At 49.3% G+C, this 24,319-nt stretch overlaps 3 protein-coding genes across 3 annotated transcripts; all 3 read left to right on the top strand.

Annotated features, from left to right (window-relative positions):
- Positions 1-8,829: 8,829 nt before the first annotated feature.
- Positions 8,830-9,804, top strand: LOC126048287 (olfactory receptor 52B2-like). The gene has a single exon (XM_049823099.1). The coding sequence runs from the start codon at positions 8,830-8,832 to the stop codon at positions 9,802-9,804; it is 975 nt and encodes a 324-aa protein (XP_049679056.1).
- Positions 9,805-17,097: 7,293 nt separating this feature from the next.
- Positions 17,098-18,060, top strand: LOC126048164 (olfactory receptor 52B2-like). Its single transcript, XM_049822756.1, has one exon. The coding sequence runs from the start codon at positions 17,104-17,106 to the stop codon at positions 18,058-18,060; it is 957 nt and encodes a 318-aa protein (XP_049678713.1). The 5' UTR covers positions 17,098-17,103.
- A 4,117-nt stretch (positions 18,061-22,177) lies between these two features.
- LOC126048163 (ubiquilin-1-like) lies at positions 22,178-23,902 on the top strand. The gene is made up of 2 exons (XM_049822754.1): positions 22,178-22,510; positions 22,643-23,902. Exons 1-2 carry the CDS (start codon positions 22,178-22,180, stop codon positions 23,900-23,902), a joined length of 1,593 nt encoding a protein of 530 aa, XP_049678711.1.
- The last annotated feature ends 417 nt before the right edge of the window (positions 23,903-24,319 follow it).

The raw sequence follows: 24,319 nt of genomic DNA, 5'->3' as shown, positions 1-24,319 counted from the left end.
AGATCCTAACAAAGAGAAGGGGATTTTAAAGGCGAAACTAGTTTCGCGTTGTCGCGGTGCTGTGGAGAACATTGAAGTGCAGGCAGTCGCTGGCTCTGCCAGGTCCCTCTCATACCGACGTTTTGCACAGGTGAATGGATCGCCACTCGCCCCAAGCCTGAAACCAGCTGACGACCTGTTTGCCGCACTTGGCTGGTGCAAAGCTCTGTGTACCAGAGGGGTGGAAGATAACAAACATCCTCATGTTTTCAATCAGTCCAGAGTCTCAAACACTCCAGTCTACCTCCACAGGGTAAAGCCTGGCCCTGACTGTACCAATGTGGGGAGGCGATGACCTGGGAGTTTGCTGAGACCCTCTCCAAATTTTGGAGGGATGAGGGGAGTTTTCATCCCAGACTGAGCCGTATACCAGAAGCAGTAATCCTGTGGCAGCCTTGTCTGTGCTCAGTGGGAGCATCGTCCCCCAGGTCATGTATCTTACCATCTGCGTGTTGCTCTTTAGGTAAAGAGTGTCAGGAAATATTCACAGTGCATTCCCATGGAGCACTATAGTTAGCAGGTTTTCCAGCTGGCTACAGTATTCCTCTGCACTGGCTTCCAAGAAGCGAGAAGCAAGCACAGAGCTTTCTCCACTGACTTGACAAGAAAGGGCCTAAATCAGGCATGCAGCGGTTTGCAGATCAGCTTGCGAGGCTCGTGGTACAAGCCTGTGGTGGGCAAGTGACCCGGGCCCTCCAGGTTAACTTCCCTGGCAGGAGCATCGCTCTCTACATCCCAACTGCCCTGCTGCCTGTGCCTGTGCACCCCTGGCCCTTGTCTGGGGCAAAGCAAGAGCGTGTGCAAAGTGTTGCTGAGATCTTTATTTCCCACAAATGGCAATGCAGGTCCCTGCCCATCCCCTCCCTTGATTTGCCCATATTCTCACTAAGATGTTTATAGTCTGCTTCTGCCTCATTTTGGCCAAAAAAGTGTGTCTAATCCCCTCCACAACTAATGACCTGGGCATCCTTACAGACAAGTCGCCTGTTCTACCCCAAAGTGAGAAATGGGACCTCGTGGAGGCATCAACCAGAGGAGGGGACAGAGGCAGGACCAAGGTCCCCGAATGCTGCATGCATGCGTCCGACTTTGTGCAGCAATGGGGAGGCAGCACCAAGCCCCCGTGCCGGCCAGCCTTGGTGTGTGGGGGTGATGCTCAGGGGGACAACGGACCTGGGGTCTGTGATGGCTCGTGTGCATCCCACCCGGTCATCTCTGCTATCGCCTCACTGGCTGCTGGGGCCGTTGGAGACCTGTGGACCCTGTGGCCGTACACGTCCATCCAGAGGGCACCTACAAGGATGGGAGAGGACAGAAGGTCCACAAAATAAATCCTGGGCTTTGCTGCTGAGAGCATAGTGTGCTGGGAATGTGTTCAGAGCATGCTGTGTCAGGCAGGAAGCCAAAGCTCATCCTGAATTAAAGGACTGTGAACTAAAATAATATTGATCTGGAAGATATTCCCTGCAGCAGGTATGGTAGAAACAGAGCTTGTTTCTGTACTGCAGCTGTGTCCATCAGCTAACAGCCCTCAGTGCAGACACGGCAGACACCAGCTGAGCCTGCCAGGCTTGTACAAGGACCTGTAGCTGCCTGGGACAGCTCATCTGGAGCTTTGCTCAGTGCATTGCAATAGGAATGGGGCCCCAGGCACAACCAGGGCCACCAACTGTTTTTTTATGTGCTCCAGGGAAGGAGACGGTTGCATTTGTTTTGCCCAGGTGTTTCTCAAAGCTGCCTTTGGAGAGTATATTGCTGGAGGAGGTGTTGCTTTGCTTGGCATCATGCCTTGATGTCCTGTGGCCCCATGTCCAGCTAAGACCAAGCTCCAGTGCTCCATAGTGGATTCTGGGGAAAGACGGATTGCTCGGTGCTGACAGCTGAGCTGCTGAGAGGCGCTGACCAACGCAGGGACTGAAGCCTGGGCTCGGCAGCACTTTGTACCCCTGCACAGGTCGGGTGACAGCAGGAGGTGCAGAGCAAGGAAGAGGTTGTTTTGTCTCCGGGTTTCTGGAAATGCTTGAAAACAGAGAGCCAGGAGCTGTGTTCCTTAGGCATGTTTTCTCCTGGTGGCAGATTTGTGCCAACAATACGTGTGTCGGAAAGTGCATAAACTGTTAATCTGACTTGCCAGGGACACAGGGGAATATCCTTAAATGCCAGAGTAGGTGCTGCTGGAGTGGGTCGGGGCCCAGGAGACCTCCCAGGGACCCTGTCTTGAGTCCAGGGAGGGGGGCAAGTCTGGGGTGCAGCACCCACTGTAAGCCCTCCCCCTACGCAGCCTCTCATCTCCCACGCCTGCCATGTGGGATGCCTCTGTCCATCTCTGCCGCCAGGTCACTGGGCTTTAATCAGGAACCAGTTCATGGGAGACAAGTACTTTTTGTAGCTTCTTTTTAAATTCCCCTGTTGCTGTAGGCTCTGCAGTTCCTGCTGGGCAAGAAATTTAACAATTCTATTAAGAACTGAGTGAAAAAAAACATTAATTTGGTGTTATTGAGGCTGAAGCCAGCCACAGTGAAGCATCGCAGCTGAGGGAGCAGGTCAGCTGGCACAGCTAAGGCTGGGAGACCTTCCATGTGCTGGATGTGCAGTGCAGCCCTGCACTGTCCTAGTGACAGGCAGTTGTAGTAAAAGAAAACCAAAGCAAATTTAAGGGAGTGAGAAGAGGTTGTGTACTCCCTTGTTCCATCATTTGCCATACCAGATTTCAGAGAAATAATGGGAATGCTAAAACCCCGTGTTTCACATGAAATAATTTTACATGGCAGGGAAAAGGTATTCAGGTATTCAGCCTGTAAAATGAGGCTACCATTGCACTTGATTAGAAATACTTTAGCTGCTAAAACGTTTTGAAGTGCTGAAATAAATGACTGCCCAATAGTTTCTGAAACAAATATAATTCCCATTTACTTCTGGCAAGATTACCCTTTGATCTTTAAAACTGTGGTTTGTTTAAATATGTGACAGAGGGTATAAGTTGGAGTGTCATTTTTTGTAGGGAAAAACTTATAAAGCAAACAGAACCTTCTTCTGTATATGCACGTGAATGTTTGAGACAGATTAAACTCACTTAACTTAAAATATCTTTTCCTGTAGTAGTCATTTCAGGCACCAGCGGAGGAAAATGAGCACTTTCAGGAGCTATTCATCTTCTACTGCAGACAGTGGCTCCTTCCCTGACTGTGCCCTATTTCTCTGCCAGCTGTTGGGGGATGAGGTGGTTCAGATGATGCCATCTGCAGCCTAGTGGGTGAATCCGCTGCATTTACAGGTTGGCAGTCTCAACAATTTCTGTTTGCTTGCCTGCAGTCCTGTTGCTAGAGGGGAAGAACCGGAAAAACACATGATATGCATCCCTGCTCCACCGCTTATGCAAGAGAAGGTGTGGATGCTGGTGGACCGGCCCTGCTGCAGCCCCCGGCTTGGCTGGACAACCGCCAGCCAGGAGCGTAGGGGCAACAGCTGTCAGACCAGACCCCAGCCACGTGTAGCTTGTGGCTTTCAAGGGACTGACATAGGATGCCCCACTTTGGGTGTCAGCTCTCGCTTCCACCAATCCCCATTGCAAGCCAAGCCAGTTCCTGGGGATTGTGTTGGACTAGGTCCAGTTGTGGGGTTGTGCTGATGCTTTCTGCTGCTGTTCCCCAGATGATTACACCATTACTGTCATCACTGTAGGTGGGGGAAAGGCTCTGGTGTCCAAGGTGTACACATCTCCAAGAGATGATGCTCTTTGGGCCTTGGACCCTGCAGCCTGTGCTGTTGTGGTACTGTCAGCCTCGAAGGTCACCTGCGTGCTTTTGGTGAGTCAGTTCTTCAGGCAGCATCCTGCAAGTGCCACAACAGCATTGGATAACACTGACCAGCAAGGGGCTGGCATCGAGGAGTTGCTTCTCTGCCCTTCCCATGCCTGGCTTGCTTGGCAGCCAAAATACAAGTTTCCAGGGTGGAGAGCTCTGACCTGTGTTTGTCTCTGCTTTCAATTTTATGCCATTCCTGATCAGCATTTGCCTAACCTGATTTTTAGATCCCCAGAGATGCAGACTCCATTCCCTCTGGAAGTGTTCACCTTTGACTTTAACTTCCTAATGTTTTCCCAGTGTCCGACTCCAGTAATAAATACTGTTCTTTGTTTCTGGACTCCCCCAGGGACAGCAGCACCCCTGCCAGTTCACAGTAATCTGTCACACGTTTGCAGGCTGTTATCACATCTCCTCCTTTCTAGACTACAAGAAATTGCAGTATAAAGAAAGAGTTTCCAGGTACCTGAGGTGGAGCAGGCAATTCAACCCTTGCAGCACGGGCAGCTCTTTGGTGCTTACTGCTTGGTGTGTGGCAGCTTTGGGGCCACTGCTCAGACGCAAACGTGCTGGCAGCCTGGGCTCTGCTGGCAGGAGGGCAGGTTGTGCCTGCAGCCCCTGCCCAGGCTACAGCTCCTCGCTGGCATTGTGCTTGGCAAGCTGGATCCACCCTCAAGGTACGGTGATGGCTTGGTTCTTCCCCCTCTTTGCTGGGTCCCTGTGACACAGAGGACAAGCTGTGCTCTTCTTTTCTCTGGTGTCTGCCCTTATGTATATGAGTTTTTGCAAGAATAAAATATTTTTAACCTGTAACTTTAATATGTTTGTAGTGTCCTCTGGAGATACGTTATCCCTCACTACCGGTAGAGACATTTTTTGGGAAGACACCTGGATTTTCAGCTTCCTCTTTAATTAGTGTGTGGCTAAAGAGTACACCACCTTTTCTTAAAAATACCCTCTGATGTGAAATCTGTGAAATCCAAATTCCTCCCTGTTTCTAACAGCTAAGTGGAACAGCTCTTCCTTGGTCAGAACGGCTTTGGGCCAGCTCTGTTCCTTAGAAACCACAGGGAGAGAAATGAAAAGGAAATTAAAAGCCATACGCTGATAAGATGAACTTGACACGTGGGTTGGAAAGATCTCTGGCACCTGCAGGTGCCAAACATGAGGCATTGTCTGACAGGAGAATGATTATCAGACTGGCTGACAGAAAATGGGTGGGTTTTCTGGCACACAACCCCTCCTCAAGATTTGTCCTGGGTCCTGCAAACATCGAGATGTTCAGGAGTGTTGGACCATTCCCACAGAAACCAAGTTTCCTCGTGATGCCCTCAAACGCCAGACGCTGCTGTCCATCACAGGGGGATGGACAGGCAAGTCCCATCCTCCCCCTCAGCATCTCCTGCTGAGGGCTCGGGCTGCAATAGGAGTGACCAGCGGCGAAAAAGCACAAGCCCTGCCTGGGCAAGGCTAGTCCCCCCCGCTGTGGTGCCACGCTGAATTCCCTGGGGATATCTTGTCCCCCCTTTTGCAGGCTCCCTGCCCTTCACACCATGGGTCTTCTCCTGCCTGACCCCTCTGCAGCAGCAAGGACTGCCTGAGCCCCGGTGAGGCACCAGGCTCCATCCCCCTGGACCGGCATCGACACCCCAGGGGCACGGGCAGCCCCCAGACCCAGGGGTATTCGTGTGTCTTCCCTGCCCATCCCAGCGGGCACTGCAGGGATCCAGCCTCTCGCTGGCAGCAGATGTTAAATTGGAAATTACTGCAATATTTCAGAAGCAAATCCACCTTCCTGAGCAAACATATCGACAGGGACTTGGGCAGGACCGAGTGCGATTGCTGTTATTAATGGCACAAAAGCAGCATCCAAAAACTTGCTGGGTGTTTTCCAGGTAGATAAAATCCGGAGCTCCGGCAGCAAGGGCTCAGCACATGATGGGCAGGGCAGGACAGTTTGGTGGGGGGAGACAATCCATCCTTATATATGATTGCTAAAAAAACAGAGAGGCATCTCTTTTCTGTCTGCCTGTATTGGTTACATATTATTTCTGAACCTGAGGCACTACAGCACTGAAACAAAATGAGAAATCATTGAATGATGAACACTTCACTGCAGGCCAAGTTATATAGAATTCATAGTCCTTTGTTTCATCAAAAAAATACAATTACTTTCAATCATTTTGATTTGGTCCTGAGATGAAAAAAAAAATCATTCATTCATACAGTCCTACGTATTCAGACCCTTTTTTCTGCTGCATTGATGGGTCTTCAACATGTTGGTTGCAGGCAAAGTATTTTCAGATCACCTTTAATTCATTTTTTGCATCTTTTGAACAGACAGAGTTATTGTTTCAGTTTTGTGGTCCCCCTCCCCCCCCCCCCCATCGTGTACTGTAAAAATTATTTTGCAATAACAGTATATTATAAATTATGTAACTGTGGTGTTTCTGTTTTTCCAGTTGATGCCGGTTCAGGCTAGCAGTTCAGTCCGTGTAGAAATCTCTGCAGCCTTCTCTGTTTTGCAACGCCATCAAGGCAGCTTTATGCTCACAGCCACTCATAGGCTTTGTTATTTGTAGATCATTGACCACGGGCTGGAGTCAGGCAGGCAGAGGAACCCCTCCCACAGAGGCACAGGGCAGCACGAGCAAAACACAGAGGCTGTTTTGGGAGGTTTCATCGGTATAACAAGGCAATTTTCACCCTGTGGGGGAGAAAACACTCCCAGACATCAGAGATGCTCCTCTGGAGCCTGGGAGCGCTGCTCGGGCAGCGTGCTGTGCCGTTGTCATTCTCAAGTCTTCGTCGTGGTCAGGAGACGTAGCTGGTGCCTAGGCAGGGACTGAGTAAAAACACTTGCAATGCAAATGATGGAAAAGCAGGAAATATCTTGACTCACCTGGGAGTGTTAACTGCTGTTAATCTTTAATGCACTAGCAATTTAAACTTCCACAAGTTGACGCGCTGATGTTCCTTCTGAGATTCAGGAGGGGGAAGGATTAATATCATCAGCCCTCTGCAGTGCAGATGGGAATTTGCACTCCCTTGTAGCTCTGCGCTGATCAGGGCTGAGGTTCCTCGTTCCTCTTTGGGGCTGGCCCTTGGTGAGTCATTTTATATTAAACACTGGTGTTTGGGGCAATGCTTTCTTGTTTGAAAAGAATGAAAGGAAGTAAAGCTGTGGGTAAGAGAAATATATTTCTATATCACTAAGAAGTGGAGGTGTAAAGACTTGCTGAACTGCTTTGTAAACCATATCCAGTCAGGCACTGGCTGGCTGGCGTTGGTGCCTGGGAACGTTCCCAGGCTGATTTAATATACAATCATAGACCTAGCCTATCTTTATTCACCTCTGTTGAATTATGTGGTTTTAAAAGTGGAAGAGGCAATTGGATAAATATTTGTGATGAGCTGAAGATCTTTTCTATACTGACTGATGTTTTCAGTGGACTTGCGGTTCATAGAGGACAAGAATCCTTCTTAATGGAAACGCTTAGAAATACAGACGTGTCTTGCACTTAGATACCTGCAGTTTGCAATAAAAATAAACCAGACTGCAAGCAGGTCTGAAGAATGAAGGTGTAGCTTTGGTCCAAATCAAACTAATTTTCCTGCATCCCAACCCTGGCCTAGGGTTTTTCTAGTGTGTGATAGAACATGTACAGGGGATGGGGTGGGCCAACTAACAGGGGCAAAATGGGGGGAAGCACATAAAACCAGCAGTCCTGCAGCATTCCTTCTCTTCAAAACCCTTCTTGTGGAAAAGCGTCCACAGAGGACTCTGCAGGCTTGGCTTGTTTGCATTATTCAAATCTGCAAAATACCCTTAGGCTGATCAGCACTTCATGGGATTGTGCTCCCAGTTCAGGCTACCCTGGCACTTTGGGAACTGGGAAAACTGCAGGAGATTGAGCTCAGAGGCTGGAAAGGCCTGGTGTCGGCTGAGCATCAGTGCAGAAGTCTACACTTGGGGTATCTCTCCAGAGTATTGCTATGACTTGGCTGCCCTGGTAGCACTTGTTGCCTTGCATTTTGGGCCAGCACTTCTTCGTCCAAAGATCATGCTGTGTAGACCACTGTGTCTTTGCCCCTCTTTACAAAGGAGAGGAAAAGGAATGAAGGAAAAGGTAGGGAATCTGCCAGGTAAGAGAGTTACTCCAGGTTGTTCAGAAGGTCTGGATGTGGGCTGAAAGTCCAGCCTAGCTCCCCCCTTTGCCCCTTGGTATTTGCCAGTGTTTGGGTCTCTGAAATCCCTGTGGGAGGGGGAAGAAGCACAAAAAGCGGTGTTTGCAAACAGGTGAACATGTTTATACAGATGGAAATACAGGGAGTAACATGTCCAGCAGAAGTTTCAGGGGTGGTCACAACCTTCAGAGGTTGAGTTGAATGTCAGCCACATCCAAGATATTTATCAGTGTTGGTACTGGTACAGTTTTTATTCCTATCTTAATATTTGTACAAGGAGCTCTCAGAAATGAACTGGTCACTGCTCAGTAACAGTGTGAGACATTGTGTTACTTCATCTCCCTGAAGAAACACACAGTCCTAACAAAGACACACAGCTTTCCAGGTGCACACAGATATATAGCCTGCCGTCAGCGACCAGGCAAGTAATTATGACTTTTACAAGCCTTTCTCTGACAGTGGGTAAAGTGGAGATAGAAAAGGACCTGGGTAGAAAAGGACCTGGCCTGTTTTGTGGTGCAAATGGAAGGACAGAGAAGATGTTTTTCTTACAGACACAGTTTGTAGGGTTGATAGGAAAGAATGAATAGTTTTCTTGTACAGCAAAACACAGCAAGTCAACCCCTTGGCCTTCAGAAATGGCTCAGGTTGGAAGGCAGTTGCAAACAGGACATCGTATGCACCAATTTGTACACATTTGTAGGTGGTCATGGGCTAACACCAGACTCCCCAGGCATTGTTTATCCCTTCTCTTTCTTGCACAGAGCATAGTCAGGCTGACACTGAGGACTGAAGCATCATGTATGAGCTCAATGAAAGCAGCTTTGATCCTATCACCTTCGTCCTGACGGGCATCCCAGGCATGGAGGAGTCCCACATTTGGATCTCCGTCCCCTTCTGTTTGATGTACATCACTGCGGTGTTTGGCAACTCTGTCCTCCTCTTTGTCATCATCACGGACCGGAGCCTCCATGAGCCCATGTACCTCTTCCTTGCCATGCTGGCTGTTGCTGACCTCATGCTTTCAACCACAACAGTGCCCAAAATGCTGGCTATCTTCTGGTTCAGTGCCAGGGAAATCTCCTTTGATGCCTGCATTACACAGATGTTCTTCACCCATTTCAGCTTCATCGTGGAATCGTCCGTTCTGGTGGCGATGGCGTTTGACCGGTATGTGGCCGTCTGTGACCCGCTGCGGTACTCTTCAACCTTAAACCCTTCGGTGATCGGGAAAATAGCTGTGACTGCCGTTGTCCGGGGGTTCTGCATCATGTTCCCACCCATCTTCCTCCTGAAGCGGCTGCCATACTGCGGACACAATGTCATGCCCCACACCTACTGTGAGCACATGGGCATCGCCCGCTTGGCCTGTGCTGACATAAAAGCCAATGTCTGGTACGGGCTGACAACAGCTCTTCTCTCCTCTGGCCTGGATGTTGTGCTCATCGCTGTCTCTTATGCTCTGATCCTCAGGACGGTCTTCCAGCTTCCATCCCCGGAGGCTCGTCTCAAAACCCTGAGCACCTGCGGCTCTCACCTCTGTGTGATCCTCATGTTCTATGTGCCCGCCTTTTTCTCCTTTCTCACGCACCGGTTTGGCCACCACATCCCAAGTCACGTTCACATCCTCCTGGCCAACCTCTACGTCGTGGTCCCGCCAATGCTCAACCCCATCGTGTACGGGGTGAGGACAAGGCAGATCCGGGAACGTGTCCTCCGCCTCTTGTGCCCTGCGGGGGAGTGCCCTTGCCCTGGCTTGGGGAGCAGATGCTGAGTGCTGCCGGAGGGATGGAGGACATGGGACAGGATATGGAAAGCAGCACTGAGCGCTGCAGCACTTTTCGCCCCGGAAGAACAGGTTTGCCCAAGAGGTTCAGGAGAATCTGAGGGTGGTGGGATTTCTGGAAATGTGGGCTTGGGTCATCAGCCCCTTCATTGCTACCAGTTTCTCCTAGAGATTCTTCCCCTGAATGGTCTATCTAGCAAAGATGGGGTGGAGTTCAGCTGAGGAGCATCAAGGCTCTTACATCTGCTGATTTACCGTCACTTACTGCTGGCGATTTTGTTTGCTGTCCTACAGCTTTGTTTCTGTTTGTTCCTTCACCTGTTATCTCAGTGCCTAGACTGTGAACACCTCGTCGGTCATCAGACCGAAGCCTGGTACACAAACCATAGCTGGATGGGCAGAGTGCTGTTTACCATGGCACAGGTGGTGGTCTATCCTATCTTCATGGGTATAGCTTGCATTGCTGAGGGACCCTGGCATCTCTTGCTGCTGAAGGTGTTTACATGCTGAAGAGCCCTGTGAGGTCAGGAAAGGCTTTATTGTCCCGTGTTTAAGGGAAACATATTCCTTAAACCATGATGTCCAAAACTGAATTCAAGCCTGTAGACTGGAGTGCAAAAGGACAATGGTCTCCTACATCCTATACATCCCACAGAGACATTTCTATCTGCAAGAACACTGCACTGCTGAGCAGTGCTCAGCGTGAAGTACACTGCACCACAGGATCCTTTTCTGCCCATACATCTGGCTGATTACCCACCACTTCTTTGTTGCTGTACATTTGATTTATCCTTCAAAACCAAAATAGCTTTGTTGGACCTTTTCTTGTTCCTCTCATCGGTGTATGTACCAGTTACATCAATAATACCTTATTCTACCTGAAGTCACTGGCAATCTGCCTCAGACAGTTGTGAAAAGCAGTGCAAACATGAAGAGTGAGGAGCAACAAGGACAGTTCTGTGCATCTGTATACAGTCTGAGTTTAACTTCATCATCGACCTGACCAGCAAGGACAGCCCTTTTCCTTGCCTCTCCCTTCCTCAGCAAAGACAGCAATGCAGGCCGTCAGCATAAACTCATCTGCTGCCTCTGCTTTGGGGAATCACATAAGTGGCAAGGTCAGAAAGAGGGGAGACTCATCTCAGTGCAGTGAGCACCAGCACTGCTAAAGTGTCCCAGGTTCACATAAAGACCCATGGGGAGAAGGGAGAGGAGGCAGCACTGGAGACCTCAGGGGGAAGCTTGCCGGAATTTTAGGTCTCTGCTGGAAGATCAGTGTGCTCTGCACGGCTTTCAAGGTGGGGTTTTGTTGCGTCATTATAATATGGAGGACAGTGGAGACACTGGCACCAGCAGCCACAGTCCTGTAAAGAGTCTTCTGGATCCTGCAGCCTGGACTGCAGCAGGAATGGGCTGCGCTCATGTGGCTGGAGCTTCTCAGTCCCACGGAGGAGTCACAGCAACGCTTCCATCTGCCTAGCTCTCATCACCAAAGCACAAAGGTCCTCTTGCCCAGTGCTTTGTATAGCATTGACTTGGCAGGCAGTGCATGCTCAGATGGGACCTGTCTGTCGTCTCGTCCTGACAGCAGAGTCTTGATGGCCATTCTGGCTCAGCTGTTAAATGCCAAGGCTTCTGAAAACCAATGCAAAAATTGCAGTGTGAGTTGTTGTTGGCTCTGAGTGAGCAATGCTCTTGGTGCTTGCTCAGGGCCCCAGAGAGCAGAGACGGCTGCAGCAGGTCTCGGGGTGTCCTCCAGGGAGGTTGGGCAGCATGGTCCTGGGAGCAGCTGAGCCTGCTCCCTGCACAGCCCTGGCTTGGCCAACATGCAGGGTTGCAGAGGTCCCACTGCTGCCCCTCCATGAACTCCTCTGGCTCTGGTGGCTCCCAGGGGTTGTTAAGCATTAAACCACCAGTATCTTTCAAAGCTGTGGCAGCAGTTTCCTTTCCACCGTGGGAAGGAACTCCGGGATGAGGAAGAGGAGGGAATGCATCAGAGCCCAGAGACCTTTCCTTGTGCTTTCCTTCATGTTCTACTGGGTGGGATGCTGAGACAAATGCTTGCTTCTCCTCTCTGCATCATACCCACTGGCAGCTGCACTTCTCTCTTACACACCATTCTGGGGCATGGGGCTCTGGGAAGTTTTTGGTCCCCTCCTGAGCTCAGGGGCTTCCTTGGGTCTGGCCAGTACAACTCTTTCTCATCCAGGCAGAAACCAGTCTTTTGATTAAGCAATTAGGGAGTCCTTTCTGAAGGCTCATGCTCTGCAGTCCAGCTCTCACAGCAATGTTAGGGGCTGGGATGCTCTGACCCTGTGTCAGCTGTGAGACATGATGAAAGGTCTGGTGTGTTCATGCCCATAGTGACAAGATGGAGCAGATCATCCGGTCATTTCTGCAGAACATCCTTTTTTCCCTGACCAAGAGGGCAGAGGGCACTTGCCAAGCCCACAGCCTTACTGTGCTGCAAAGCCATTTCAGACCTGCCCATGGTGGGAAAGCCACCTCGAAGGCAACCACTGCCACGTCTGGACCTCAGAGGTGCCTCCTTTGGAGGGGCTGGTGACCCTCAAGATGCCAGGGAATGGCTCTCCCCAGCTCTGGGCTCCACAAAATGTTGTGCCTGCATCAGGGATAGGAGCTAGCAGGTCGCTGAGGGCTCAGGTTGCGGCTGATCAAGCCCAATGTCCCTGACTGAGAGCAGGAGCAACAAGTGGTCTCTGGGACCAGGCTTGTCCACAGCTGAATGATGTCCACAGCAGGAGATGACACTGATAGAGCAACCAAAACCCTGCTCTGCTCCAGTCATCCTGGTAGTGCTGCTACAACTTCAAAAGAAAATGGAAAGAAAGAGATTAATGATTTCAGATTAAAAAAAACCCAGAAGTTCTTAACTCTTTCAACAAATTTCTTTTTTTCTTTGGTTTTTTTTCCCCCCGATTTCATCAAAGGTGGGAACCCTGTGACAGGCACAGGGGAAATGAAAGTCTGTTCATTAAAAGCTGTTTGCTTAACAGTGAAGATAACAGAGCTCGTTACAAAAGCTGCTCATATCGTTGGATTTTTTTAATGTCCTCAAAACATTTGTGTTTGTGTTGGCTTTCTTTGCAAAAGAAAGGGTATTGACACAAAGCAGTCCGTGTGATTTCTGATATGAGATGGAGCTGTGAGAAGGAAAATGTGTCAGGAGAGCAAGTTGTTATAGGCAGCACATGAATGCATTTAGGCAGAAAAAGATGCTTTAAGGTCTTTAGGGCATGGAGGACCTGGAGTAGCTGCACAGCAGCTGTCACAGGGGTTACAGCAGATTTGGAGGTACGGGTGAGATGCGAGGCAGCTCGTGACTGCAAGAGACTTGTTTGGCGATTCAGAAGGTCTCCTTCAGCCCTGCCTTCCTACCTGAAAACAAGAACTTGTGACAAAGCAGCCCTCTGCTGAAGAGTTTTCTTCTGAAAGCCTTTTGGCCAGCTTTAGTAACAATTGAGCTGCCATCTAAATTTGCCAATATTAAAGAACAGTATTGCTTACTGGTGTCTCTGTTACACACTTTAACTCACACGGTTATTTCTGCCACCTTCTTCACTGCTTCCCCTCTTTGGCCTCTCCTCAGCAATGAACTTAAGCGCATGCTTAACTCTGAGCACAACAGCAGTGCAGCTAAAATGGTGTGTGTGCTCAGAGGTGGCATGAATCTGAGCAGGGTCCTGAGAAGGGACTCTTATAAATGAGCAGGAGTCTTGTGCCATCATCATCTTCTTCGTGGAGCTAGTGGGAGGTAGATCTCCCTGGGCAGGTGCTGCACAAATGCCAAACACCTGCCTCCAAATTGCTTCCAAACCAAGTATAACTAACAGAAAATAGGTAGGGAATGGCACTAACAGGACAGGGCTGGCCTAGATGCTATGTTACTGCACTCCCTCACTGGCACTTTGCTTGGGGTGATGTTACTCCAGTGAGTGGTCCTCAGCACGCAGGGGATCCTCTCTCAGGGGCAATGCATTCCTGCCGGAACCCACATTTTCACTGGCATTATAGCAGCCAGCTTGGTTGGGATGGGCTGTGTGTCATCGTACCAGATGACTGCATTTCATGGAGCCTTCTGCTCTGGGTTTCCAAGAACAGTTTTATACAACTGAGGAGGCAGTTTTAAACTCACAGCCCTTGCGCCATTCTGCTCCTTGCATTGATGTGGTGGCCAGGTCAGGGAGCAAACTGCACAGGCAAATGTCCCTGGGTCAATGAATCACTAGCTTAGCAATTCATGTCCAAAGGGGCATGCATAATGGGATATTAGCCAGCTGATTGTGAAGATTTATATTTCTAACGTGGTTAAAATGTTAGCTTAATAACTTATACGAGATGTGAAACCAGAACTTCTGCACTTTGTATTTAATTTTCCATTCTTGAAAGACCTATTCTTTTTTTAGCTCGGTTGATGTGGTAGGCTATTTGTAAGCATGTTTGGATTGCAGGGACGCTTTTCTGGGGAGGAGGAAGGGATTTTGACTGAAGTTTTTTCATGGCATCCATGTAGCACGTGCAAAAAGTAAATGAAATCTCAAAACTTTGGGAGATAAGTGGAAGTCAATGGAGTCACTGTAAGAAACACTTCTTTGTCTTCAGTGAACGCATGGTCAGGCTTTTCACGCTTACATGCACTGAGAAGCAGTCAAGCCCACACTTGAAGTGGAGATCATGCTTCAGGTTTGTGCCGAGTCAAGCTCTAAGCATATGCTTTAAATGAAAATGCTCTTCAGCTGTATTTGAATGCTTTGCTCAATAGACAGAGACAAGCACAGCTTTCATCATGAACAAAGCCTGGACTGTTCCGAGTTAAAGTACCACATTTCCATTCATTTTTATTGCTGTTCATGAACAATTGTGCTTTATTAATTGTTCTTCATCTGCAGAGCTCTGTGGGTAATAAATTAGAGTAGCAAAGCTTAATGATTTTACTTTGTCTCACCTCCATCATCATCATAATGTCTTAGCAAATGCTAGTTAATTAATAAAAATCCCCACTACACATACAGGCAGATAATAAATAGCACATTACTGTAAGCTGTCCTGGCTAAAATGAGATGGTAACTCGGCAGCCAGGATGGAGTTATTGGTTGACTGGTTTGCTCTCATGTATTAGAGGTCTCTGTTGGTCCCAGAGGTCCCTGACAGCTCCCCTGAAGGGTTGTGGCAGTCAGGAAGCTGCTGATTGCTGTTGCCCTGACCCCACCACACAGTCTGCTCAGGGTGTCCGCAGATTTCTAGAGGAGGAACAGTAGTCCAATAAATTCACTGCTCTGTTCTAAAACGAAATGAGGACAAAATCAGCTAAAAGGTTTCTAACAGGAATATCTGCTGATGTCTATGTCAGAGCTCCCAAATTCCTCTCCATCATGGTTCACAAAAAGCTAAAACAGGTCCTGGTCCCAAAGCACTTTCAGTCTAGGACAAGGATGAGGGTAAAACTCATACCTGACTGACAAGTCCCTGCTTGCCCCAGGCTGGCTCATGCATAGCCCTGGGAACCCCTTTGGGATCCAGGACCCGGCAATGAATTTTGCAGAAGTTACTGTGGCTGGCGTGGTGATGAGTGATGGGGTGGTGAGGATTCACTGAGGTTGCTTCAGGGACAACCTGAAAGTCTGCAGGGCTTGTGCAGTCCCCACCCAATTAGCACAGCTGTAGGAAATACCTGGGGAAAATGTACTGGTGGTGTCCCTGGTGCTCTTCGCCACCTGCGTCAGGATATGAGCAGCATCGTCCGTGCCCTGCGGTGCCCCAGGGCACTCTCCGGATGTGCTATAAACACCCCAGGCTCAGGCTCTGCCCGAAATGGATCCCATTGCTGGCACAGAAGGTGGGTGATTTGGCTGGGTTGCGGCACTGTTGTTTCAACTGGGCTTGGTGAAGTAGAGATGGATTAGAGAGATGGGGGATGGCAGGCGTTCATGCAGGATTTATTGTGTGATACCATTGCCAGAGATACGTAAACATTTCCTGGCAACGGTTCTGGCTGCATTATCCCAAATTCCCTGCATAAGTGTGGCAGGGAGGGCACTGGGCAATGTGTTCCTCAAGGGGATGGAAGTAGCATGCTCCTCCTGCTCAGTTCTGCCAGGCACACTGGATGCAAAGGGATTTCACTTGGAGTGAGAATGGACTTGTGTTCTTCTAATACCTGAAGACTAGGTGGGAGCTAGTACAGCAGTTTGCCTGTAAATTTTCCATATTCTCTAAAACAGTAGTCCCCAGTGCCAGGGAGTTCAGGGGGTTTCATTATTTATTTTTTACTGGATCAGTAGCACCTGGCAATCCAGCAGCAGCTCAGATCCCTGGTTCGTGCTCCATGGACATAGTGCATAAGGTGGCAGCTCCAGACACCCAGCTGGTTAGTCCCCATGACACTTGTAAATCCCCTTTTAGACCCTGGACATTTTGATAATGCCCTGCTGCTGGTGGCTTTTAATTTTGTCTCTTTGCATCTCTGACAAAAGAATTTCTCCAGATACCTGGGTGATCAGACACTACTGTCTGGGGCTCTCTTATGAAGCAGAGCTTTTGGGATGAAAGGGGCTCTCCCCTGCCTTTCGCTCTCCTTGCTCTTGGGGGACTGAGTTCACACACAGCTGCAGAGACAGACCTTTCGTAGGAGCAGATACAGGCAGGCAAAATCCCAAGGAGAATAGGGCTGAACCAAGCTCCTTATGTCCTGATTTCGTAGGTAGCTTTCAAACAGCTCTGAGTCACTAAAGCGGGGTGTCCCAGAGCAGGATGAGCAATGGACATGCCTCCTTTGTGGCAGCCATGGGAGAGTAGAGAATTTTCCTTAATATATTTCCAACCCTGGGTATTTCTCAATTGCAGCATAAATGGTGGTCACATCCAGGGTATGCCACTCAGAGAAGCATTTATGTGATCACTGTTTCAAGAGTGAGTCTCCTGTATATTTTGCTCTAGTTCCCAGCAGCTGCAGGCAGTTGCAGGCAGAAGACTCCTTGCTTCAGAGACTCAAACGGCAGAAATAACAGTACCTAGCCAGTATGTAGGAACCTGAATAGCAGTGTGGAACCCTGATGGAGTAAATTGCACAATATTTAACACTTCCAGATAAAACATGGTTCAGAAGTTTAAGTGTCTGTGCCTTGAGCAATGCTAATCATGAGTTCAGTTCCCCTTTGTATCTGGGTTATATAGTTCAGCTGCTCTTAGACCCTTTCTTCCTACCTACCTTCCTACCATTACACAGCTCCTGCAAGCGACGAACAATATGAAGTGTTGCATCAAGCCATGTCAACACCCAACATCTCAGCTTCCCACCCTGCATTCTTCATCTTGGTGGGGATACCTGGGATGGAGAAGTCTCACACCTGGATCTCCATCCCAGTCTGCATGATGTACTCTGCGGCCCTGCTTGGGAACTTGGTCCTGCTGCTCACCATCGTGAAGGAGCGCAGCCTCCATGAGCCCATGTACATCTTCCTGTGCATGCTGGCAGTGTGCGACCTGCTGTTGTCCACTGCCACCGTGCCCAAAACCCTCAGCGTCCTCTGGTCTTTGTCTACCCAAATCTCTTTCAGTGGCTGCCTGGCACAGATGTTCTCCATCTATTTCGTTTTTGTGGCAGAGTCGGCTGTTTTACTGGCGATGGCCTTTGATCGGTACATCGCCATTTGTGACCCCCTCCGATACATGACCATCCTGACGCACTCTGTTGTGGGCAAGGTTGGTGTGGTGGCTTTAATCAGGAGTTTCTGTATCATGTTTCCCCCCATCTTCCTCCTCAAGCGGCTGCCCTACTGTGGGCACAACGTCATGCCCCACACCTACTGCGAGCACATCGGTGTGGCCCGCCTGGCCTGTGCAGACATCTCTGTCAACATCTGGTACGGGGTAGCTGCTGGCTTCCTTTCAGCAGGCTTGGACACCATCTTGATCATCATCTCCTATGCGCTGATCTTCAGGTGTCTCTGGGGGCTGCCATCCCCACGTGCCTCCCCCAAGGCTCTGCACACCTGCGGCTCCCACCTCTGCGTCATCGCCATGTTTTACACACCGGCCTTCTTCTCCTTCCTAGCGCACCGGTTTGGCCAACGCATTCCTCAGCATGTCCTCATCTCCTTGGCCAACCTCTACGTCGTGGTGCCACCCATGCTCAACCCCATCATCTATGGGGTGAGAACAAGGCAGATCTGGGAGCACGTGGCTCACCTGCTCGGGCTGGGGGGCTTAGGCAGCAGGGCATAGCCGGGCAGGTGGCAACAGGCAACTGGGCTGGTCTACCAGCGAGAGGGGTGAAATGAAGCTTTGAAAAGAGGGAAATGAATGAAAGACAGTGGGGACCTTGCAAATGTGGACCAGATGGGAATGTTTTCAAGATAAGTGTGTTCAGCAGACATCAACATCCAACCCATAGCTCTGTTGCAGAAAGGCTGGACAGGTTCCCAGATGTACCGGTAGTTCTGTTGCATGCCTGCTGACTAAATTTTGCTGAATTTTACAGACAGCTCAGGGAACCCCAAAGTCTCCAATGCACCTCAAACTTCTTTATATTGTGTTGCATGTTTCAATTCAGATTTTGCCTGTGAATATTTCCATTCACATTTTCAACTGCAGGTTGATCCTGTCCATAGCCTTTGGGAATGGGACTCAGGCAAGTGGAAATCAGCAGGTCTGGATAATGTGTGCCTGGGGGGTCCAGAAGAGCCGGTGGAGGACCCACCAGGCCTGCAAGTCATCCTCAGGTATCCCCAGGCTTAGCAAAACTAGTGAAAAAAAAAACCAAACCCAACAGAAAAAAAGAAACCCTTTCTGATATGTGCTAATATTAAAAAGGAGAAATGGGATTATTGAAGAAATTTGAAACTGCTTGGTTTGACATTAGATCCAAATAAAATAATGGAAAAGTGAATATGAGACTTGATCAATAAAGTGTAAAAAGGGCAAGAATGTAATTAATGACAGTCAGTACTTATTTTTATTGTTATATTCTGTAGAATCATGTCATTTCATTTTCTGATGACTTCCACATTTGGGTGATAAAGTTACCTGAAGGCTGAATACAACTGTGAGTATTTTTTTATTTTCAGAATATTGTGATATATACCTCATTATAACAAACAAACAAACAAATAAATTATAAGTAAAGCAGATGTTAATGGAGTTTGGCTAACTGCAAAGTCTTATTTCAGTGATAGCTGCCCACTGAGAGCTAGTTTTCCGTACATTTCTGGGGACATTCAGTGGGGACTGATTGGACACTGGGTCTGATGCTATATATGGTCGTTATCAGTTGTGTAGAAGTAAGTATAAAATCATTGCTAATAAGGTTTTTAGATGAGGCAAAGACAGCTAATTTAATAGAGGTGAATGCAGTGTCATAGTCCTAAGGAGGAGGGGTACAGGCTGTATCAGAGAAGGGGGCTGCAGTCCCAGCGGAGGTGGCTCCAGAGGAGCTCAGGCATCCGAGGGAAGGAGCGTTTTGGTGGGGGCATTTTGGCTGATGCTCGGCCAATGGGCCAATGTGAGGGTCCCAGTGTGTTCCTGTAGCTGTGCAGGGGTGATGGTGGGCAATGCAGGTCCATGTTCCCCTCGGCTTATTCTCAATTACTTCACCCAGTCCCAAGGTCCACATTTTTGAAAACTTATGGTGAGCTGGGAGGAAACCTCAGTGCCTGCTGCTGTCAGTGGGATGGGGAGGGACCAGGGGAAGTTAGAGACATGCTGTCTTCCAGGACAGGTCCTGCTCCTTCCCCCAGCATACACCAGCGCTGCTCAGTCCCCGTGAAACACTGCTCCACTGCTGCAATAATGAGAGGAGTAAGACAAAGGGGAGAAAATCTGGAGAAGCCAGCACTTTGATCCAACTCTGCTCAGCAGCAATAATGGCTGAGAGCTGTTTCAGGGAAGAGCAGTAGGCAACAGCATCTACACTGCAGTGGCAAGAGCTGCACCATGAGGAGCTTCATCTTTGAGCAGCATTGGCCCGCAAGCACAGCCTTTGGGTTTGCCACTTGGGCTGAAGCACCTCTTCCTTGACACCTTGAAAGCTTCAGCTCTCCAGCAGCAAGGCTGGCAGGAGGGGCTGCAGGCAGGGGTATTTCTAATGCCTCTCTAGGTAGGATAGGCTTCCTGCACAGACAGCAGGAACAGCTTTTGTCTGGAAGGACAAACACAAGACGATCTACACGCAGAGACCCTTGCTCCCTCCGCTCAGCCCACCTGGGCTGCAGATGCCCAGGGCCAGCTCAGAGGAGCCACCTGCACAGCAAAAGCCTGTGGTCAGTGATTTTCACCCTGGCACCATCCTGCTCTGTGCCCTGCCCTGTGCAGATGCTTTGCTCTCCTCACAGCTGACCAGGACAGCTCCTCTCAGACATGCCTTTCTCAGGGACCACTGGGGTGGCCCCCCTCAGCAGTGCTCACCAGCCCCAGAGGCCAGACGGGCTTTTCTTACATGATGTATAAAGCAGGTGAGGAACACTCTGCCTTTTGTGGGCTGTCACAGCGTCTTCCCACCCAGATGTCTGTGCTGGTGGGAAGAGGAGGGATGAAATGCAGCCTTGTGGTGCAGTCGCTCTTTGCAGTGCACGAGCAGGGGTGGGAGGGCGGGAGTGGAGGACATTGTCCCCCTCCTGAAGGTTTCCCCTCCAAGCAGGGGAGGGCTCTGAGGCCGGCACAGAGAGGCAGGGGCAGACGCACTCGGCTTTTGCTCATGCCCTAAATCCAGTCTGCTCCAGAGCTGCAGTGTGGCACCGCACCGCCAGCTGAAGTGGTTTGCAGACATCAACGTTTTGATGGTTTGCAAACGAGAAGTTTTGATGTTTGCATTTGTGCGGTGGCTTCCTATGTGTGTGCCCACAGGTTAGCTGTGGCGTGTGCTGTGCTTAATGCAGGTTAATGTGGAAGGAGACATTTCATCTGAAAAACCTGCAGCGGTGAACCTGCTGGCTAACAAAGACAGGAGAACAATCTTGCTGGTGGTCATTGGCACCGTGTGTTGAAACTGCACTGCCCTAGCTGAAGGCAGAAAGGGGCAGCAGCAAACCCTCCCAGAGCAGCAGGTAAGTGCAGAGAAGAGGGCTGGATCCAGAGGTCTGTTCTGGCAATTCATGGCTGTTAGGAGTGCTTTAGTGCAGCCTCTTGAGGGCTGGGGTGTACCCCAGGGGTTGCTCTGTCTTGCGCAACATGAGCTCAGGCAATAAAGCACATCTGACCAGAGACATTTTAAAGATCTCTAAAAAAACACCCATTGCTGGGCTCAGTGGAGGATAAGCTGGTGGCTTTTGGCCTGGCTGACATATCTGGGGCTTGTAGTAATCCACAGCCTGTTTTAGCCTTAAAACAAATTGCTAGGGAGGAGCAGGCTAATGTCAGTCATGCAGTGCAGTGAGGAGGTGGGCTTACTCATGGTGAGAGCAGTGCTGCAATCCTGCCCTCGGGTTTGGAGTCGGTGGTTTAAGAGATAGCAAAAAAGTCTGGAGAGGAGGGAGACAGAACAGACATATTATTCAAGTGCTGGAGAAAATTCTTGATCTATAAAGGGTGCAAAACATATTAATTTTTAAAGAGCTGTAGAAGCATCTTCATTGCAGGGTGGAAGTCTCAGGAGAAAACATCCGATGCTATGGATCATTGTAATGCCCTTGAGAAGGATGAATTTGAATGAATGGAAAATGAAGACAAACAATTTCTGATTAGAAATAAAAGCCTTATTTTGAATAATGAGAATAATTAACTGCTGTGAGAAGCTCATGAGAGCAACAGTAGATTTTCCAGCAGTGACTATACCCATATATATAGGGCCATGTGGAGAGTGGAAGTTAAGTAGTACAAATTTTCCAGATTTCCCGGATTTTCCCATGTCATGGTCCTCCGTGTGCCCCAGGGACTAGGTTGGCTGGGGACAGTGGAGGCGAGGAAGCCTGAGCTCAGCTCCAAGGGAGGTGCCCCCTCCCCAGGCCATTGCTGCTCACTCTGACATCAGCTGAGATGTCATAGCACAGGGACAGCAGCATGGCAATTCTATGTGGGCAGGAGGCCACAGCGGAACAAGGAACATGGGGGGACGGCTAGGGTGGTGAGCGAGCAGAGCAGCTGTGCAACATCTGGCTGGTATGTGCATTTGGTCTGCCCTGTGGGGAGAGGCAGTCCTTGTCCCTGTGTCACTTCTCCCTCCCTGCAGCTGTCACCATAGCAGGGGCAACAGCCACCCCCCTGTTTCACCTGGCAGCTATTGCCCCCTGTTGCTTCCCACCTTCTGCCAGCACCTCTGCTTTTCAACAGACCAAAGCACGGTCCTGGTGTCAGAGCCACCGTGTCCAAAAGCAAAGGGACAGTGGAGACTAGTCAACCTTTTGTCACCATGGATTCTTCAAATATCATCAAAATCACTGTGAAGACCCTCAAGCAGAAGGAGCAGTTTGAGATTGCTCAGAGCAGCACTGTCCAGGAGCTTAAGGAAGAAGTTGCCAAGCGTTTCAAAACACCCCCTGATCTGCTGGTCCTGATATTTGCTGGGAAAATCCTCAAGGATCAAGACACTTTGAGCCAGCATGGAGTTCACAGTGGGGTTAGAATCCATGTGGTCATCAGGTCCCAGAAGAAACCACAGGACAGCCTGACAGATCAAGGAAGAACGACCACCCTGATGCCACCTCCCAGCCACAGTAATTCCAATTTATTCTACTTGGGAAGCATAGGTGATCTGCAAAACCCATGCTTGATCCATCATAACTTGTCCGAGCTGTTGACCTCCAGCCAGAAAATAGTGGCCCAGACCATGGAGAACCTCTTGTCTAAGATCCTCAGTTCAGGCCTGGATCTGAACACTATCAACAACAATGCATTTTTGCTAGGGTTCCTCCTTGGGATGACAGGTGCGCATCTCCTAGGCCTGGGCTCAACACACATGTTGGACTTGGTGAGTAGCATTCAAGAACAAGATGTGTCCATGCAGAGCTTGATAAGCGAGATGGTGCAGAGCACCTTTGTGCAGAATGTCCTTGACAATCCTGATCTTGTCAGGGATATCATCATGTCCAACCCTCAGATGCAGCAGCTGGCTGAAGAAAATCCCGAGATCAGTCAGATTCTTACCGACCCACATACTATCAGAGAAATATTAGAGGCCTGCAGGAGTCCTGCTGTAATGCAAGAGATGATAAGGAACCATGACGTGGCCATGAACAACCTCGAAAGCATCCCTGGTGGGTACACAGCTCTGGAGCAGCTGTACAGGGAAATTGAGGAGCCCATCTTGGATAATGTGCAGGCACAGCTGGGCAGCAACCCATTTGCTTCCTTGGACAGTAACACACCCCCGAGTGGAGCCAGGCTACCAGCCCATACTGAAAACCGGAGGCCATTACCCAACCCTTGGGATCTGTGGTCCAACAGAGACAGTGATAATGCAGAAGACTATGATGGCCAATTTGTCAGCAGCAGCGTGGGCAACCATTTTACCTTGCTGAGTTTGGGTCCTGCAGCAGGTACAGTGGTACCCAACTCAGGGGATGTTCAGAGCATGGTTCAGCAGCTAACAGGAAACCCAGAACTCATGCACAACCTGGAGAGTGCGTTAATGAACCCTGACAGCCCAGCACAAACACTGCTGAATAGTGCTTATATATCAAGTGATGGAAATTCTCCACCTCAAGATCAACAGGCACAGCAGCTGCCACCGGCAATGGAGAGCGCTGAGATTTCATCCCTGCTGAGAAACCCCAGAGCGCTGCAGGCGTTGCTACAGGTCCAGCTGGGATTACAAACCCTCTCAACAGAAGTACCAGATTTTTTACTTAGTTTGGAGGACTCAAATGTGGATCTGGAAAGCACGGATGACTCGGCACAAAGCAGTGAGTCTGAAGATGATACAATTTTGGTGTCAGATGAGGATGAAGCAGAAGATCAGATGGAGATGGATGAGGAGGCGCCACAGACCAGATTTAAGAGACAAATGGAGCAGCTCAGTGCCATGGGCTTCCAGGACCAAAGTGCAAACTTGCAGGCACTGATTGAGGCAGAAGGAGACATAAATGCAGCAGTGGAAATACTGGCAAAAGCACCATCATCAAACAAGATACCGTAACTGGTTTGTCCAAATGAACCAGTTACAGTACCTTGTTTGTTGATGATTGTATTTCAGTCTCATCACACACTAAAAGCAGCAGGGTGCATATTAAGAAGTTGCGTGCTGTAGCGTTCTTCCACCTATGAGAATTAATTTCACTTGCCTGAAAGGATTTATTGCATTCAAAAACAATAGACATGGGGACCTTTCTGTGTTGTGAAACTGTGAGGGCAGGCCCTACCTGAATGTGGTGCTACCCCTTTACAGATAGAGTCTGTGATCCAGGTATGTACGCAGGGAAAAAACATGCCAAGAAAAGACACCAGAGAGGGAAAATATGCTTTTTTTACAGGTTAGGAACTGAGGTCCAGAGATGGTGAAGACCAGATGAAAAATGAGCTTGTGTCCCATTTGGACTCCAAAATAAACAGTGGC

The sequence above is a fragment of the Accipiter gentilis genome, chromosome 19 (assembly GCF_929443795.1).
Source record: "Accipiter gentilis chromosome 19, bAccGen1.1, whole genome shotgun sequence".
In the NCBI taxonomy this organism is placed as follows: Eukaryota; Metazoa; Chordata; class Aves; order Accipitriformes; family Accipitridae; genus Astur; species Astur gentilis.
This window is presented reverse-complemented; position numbering and strand designations above follow the sequence as displayed.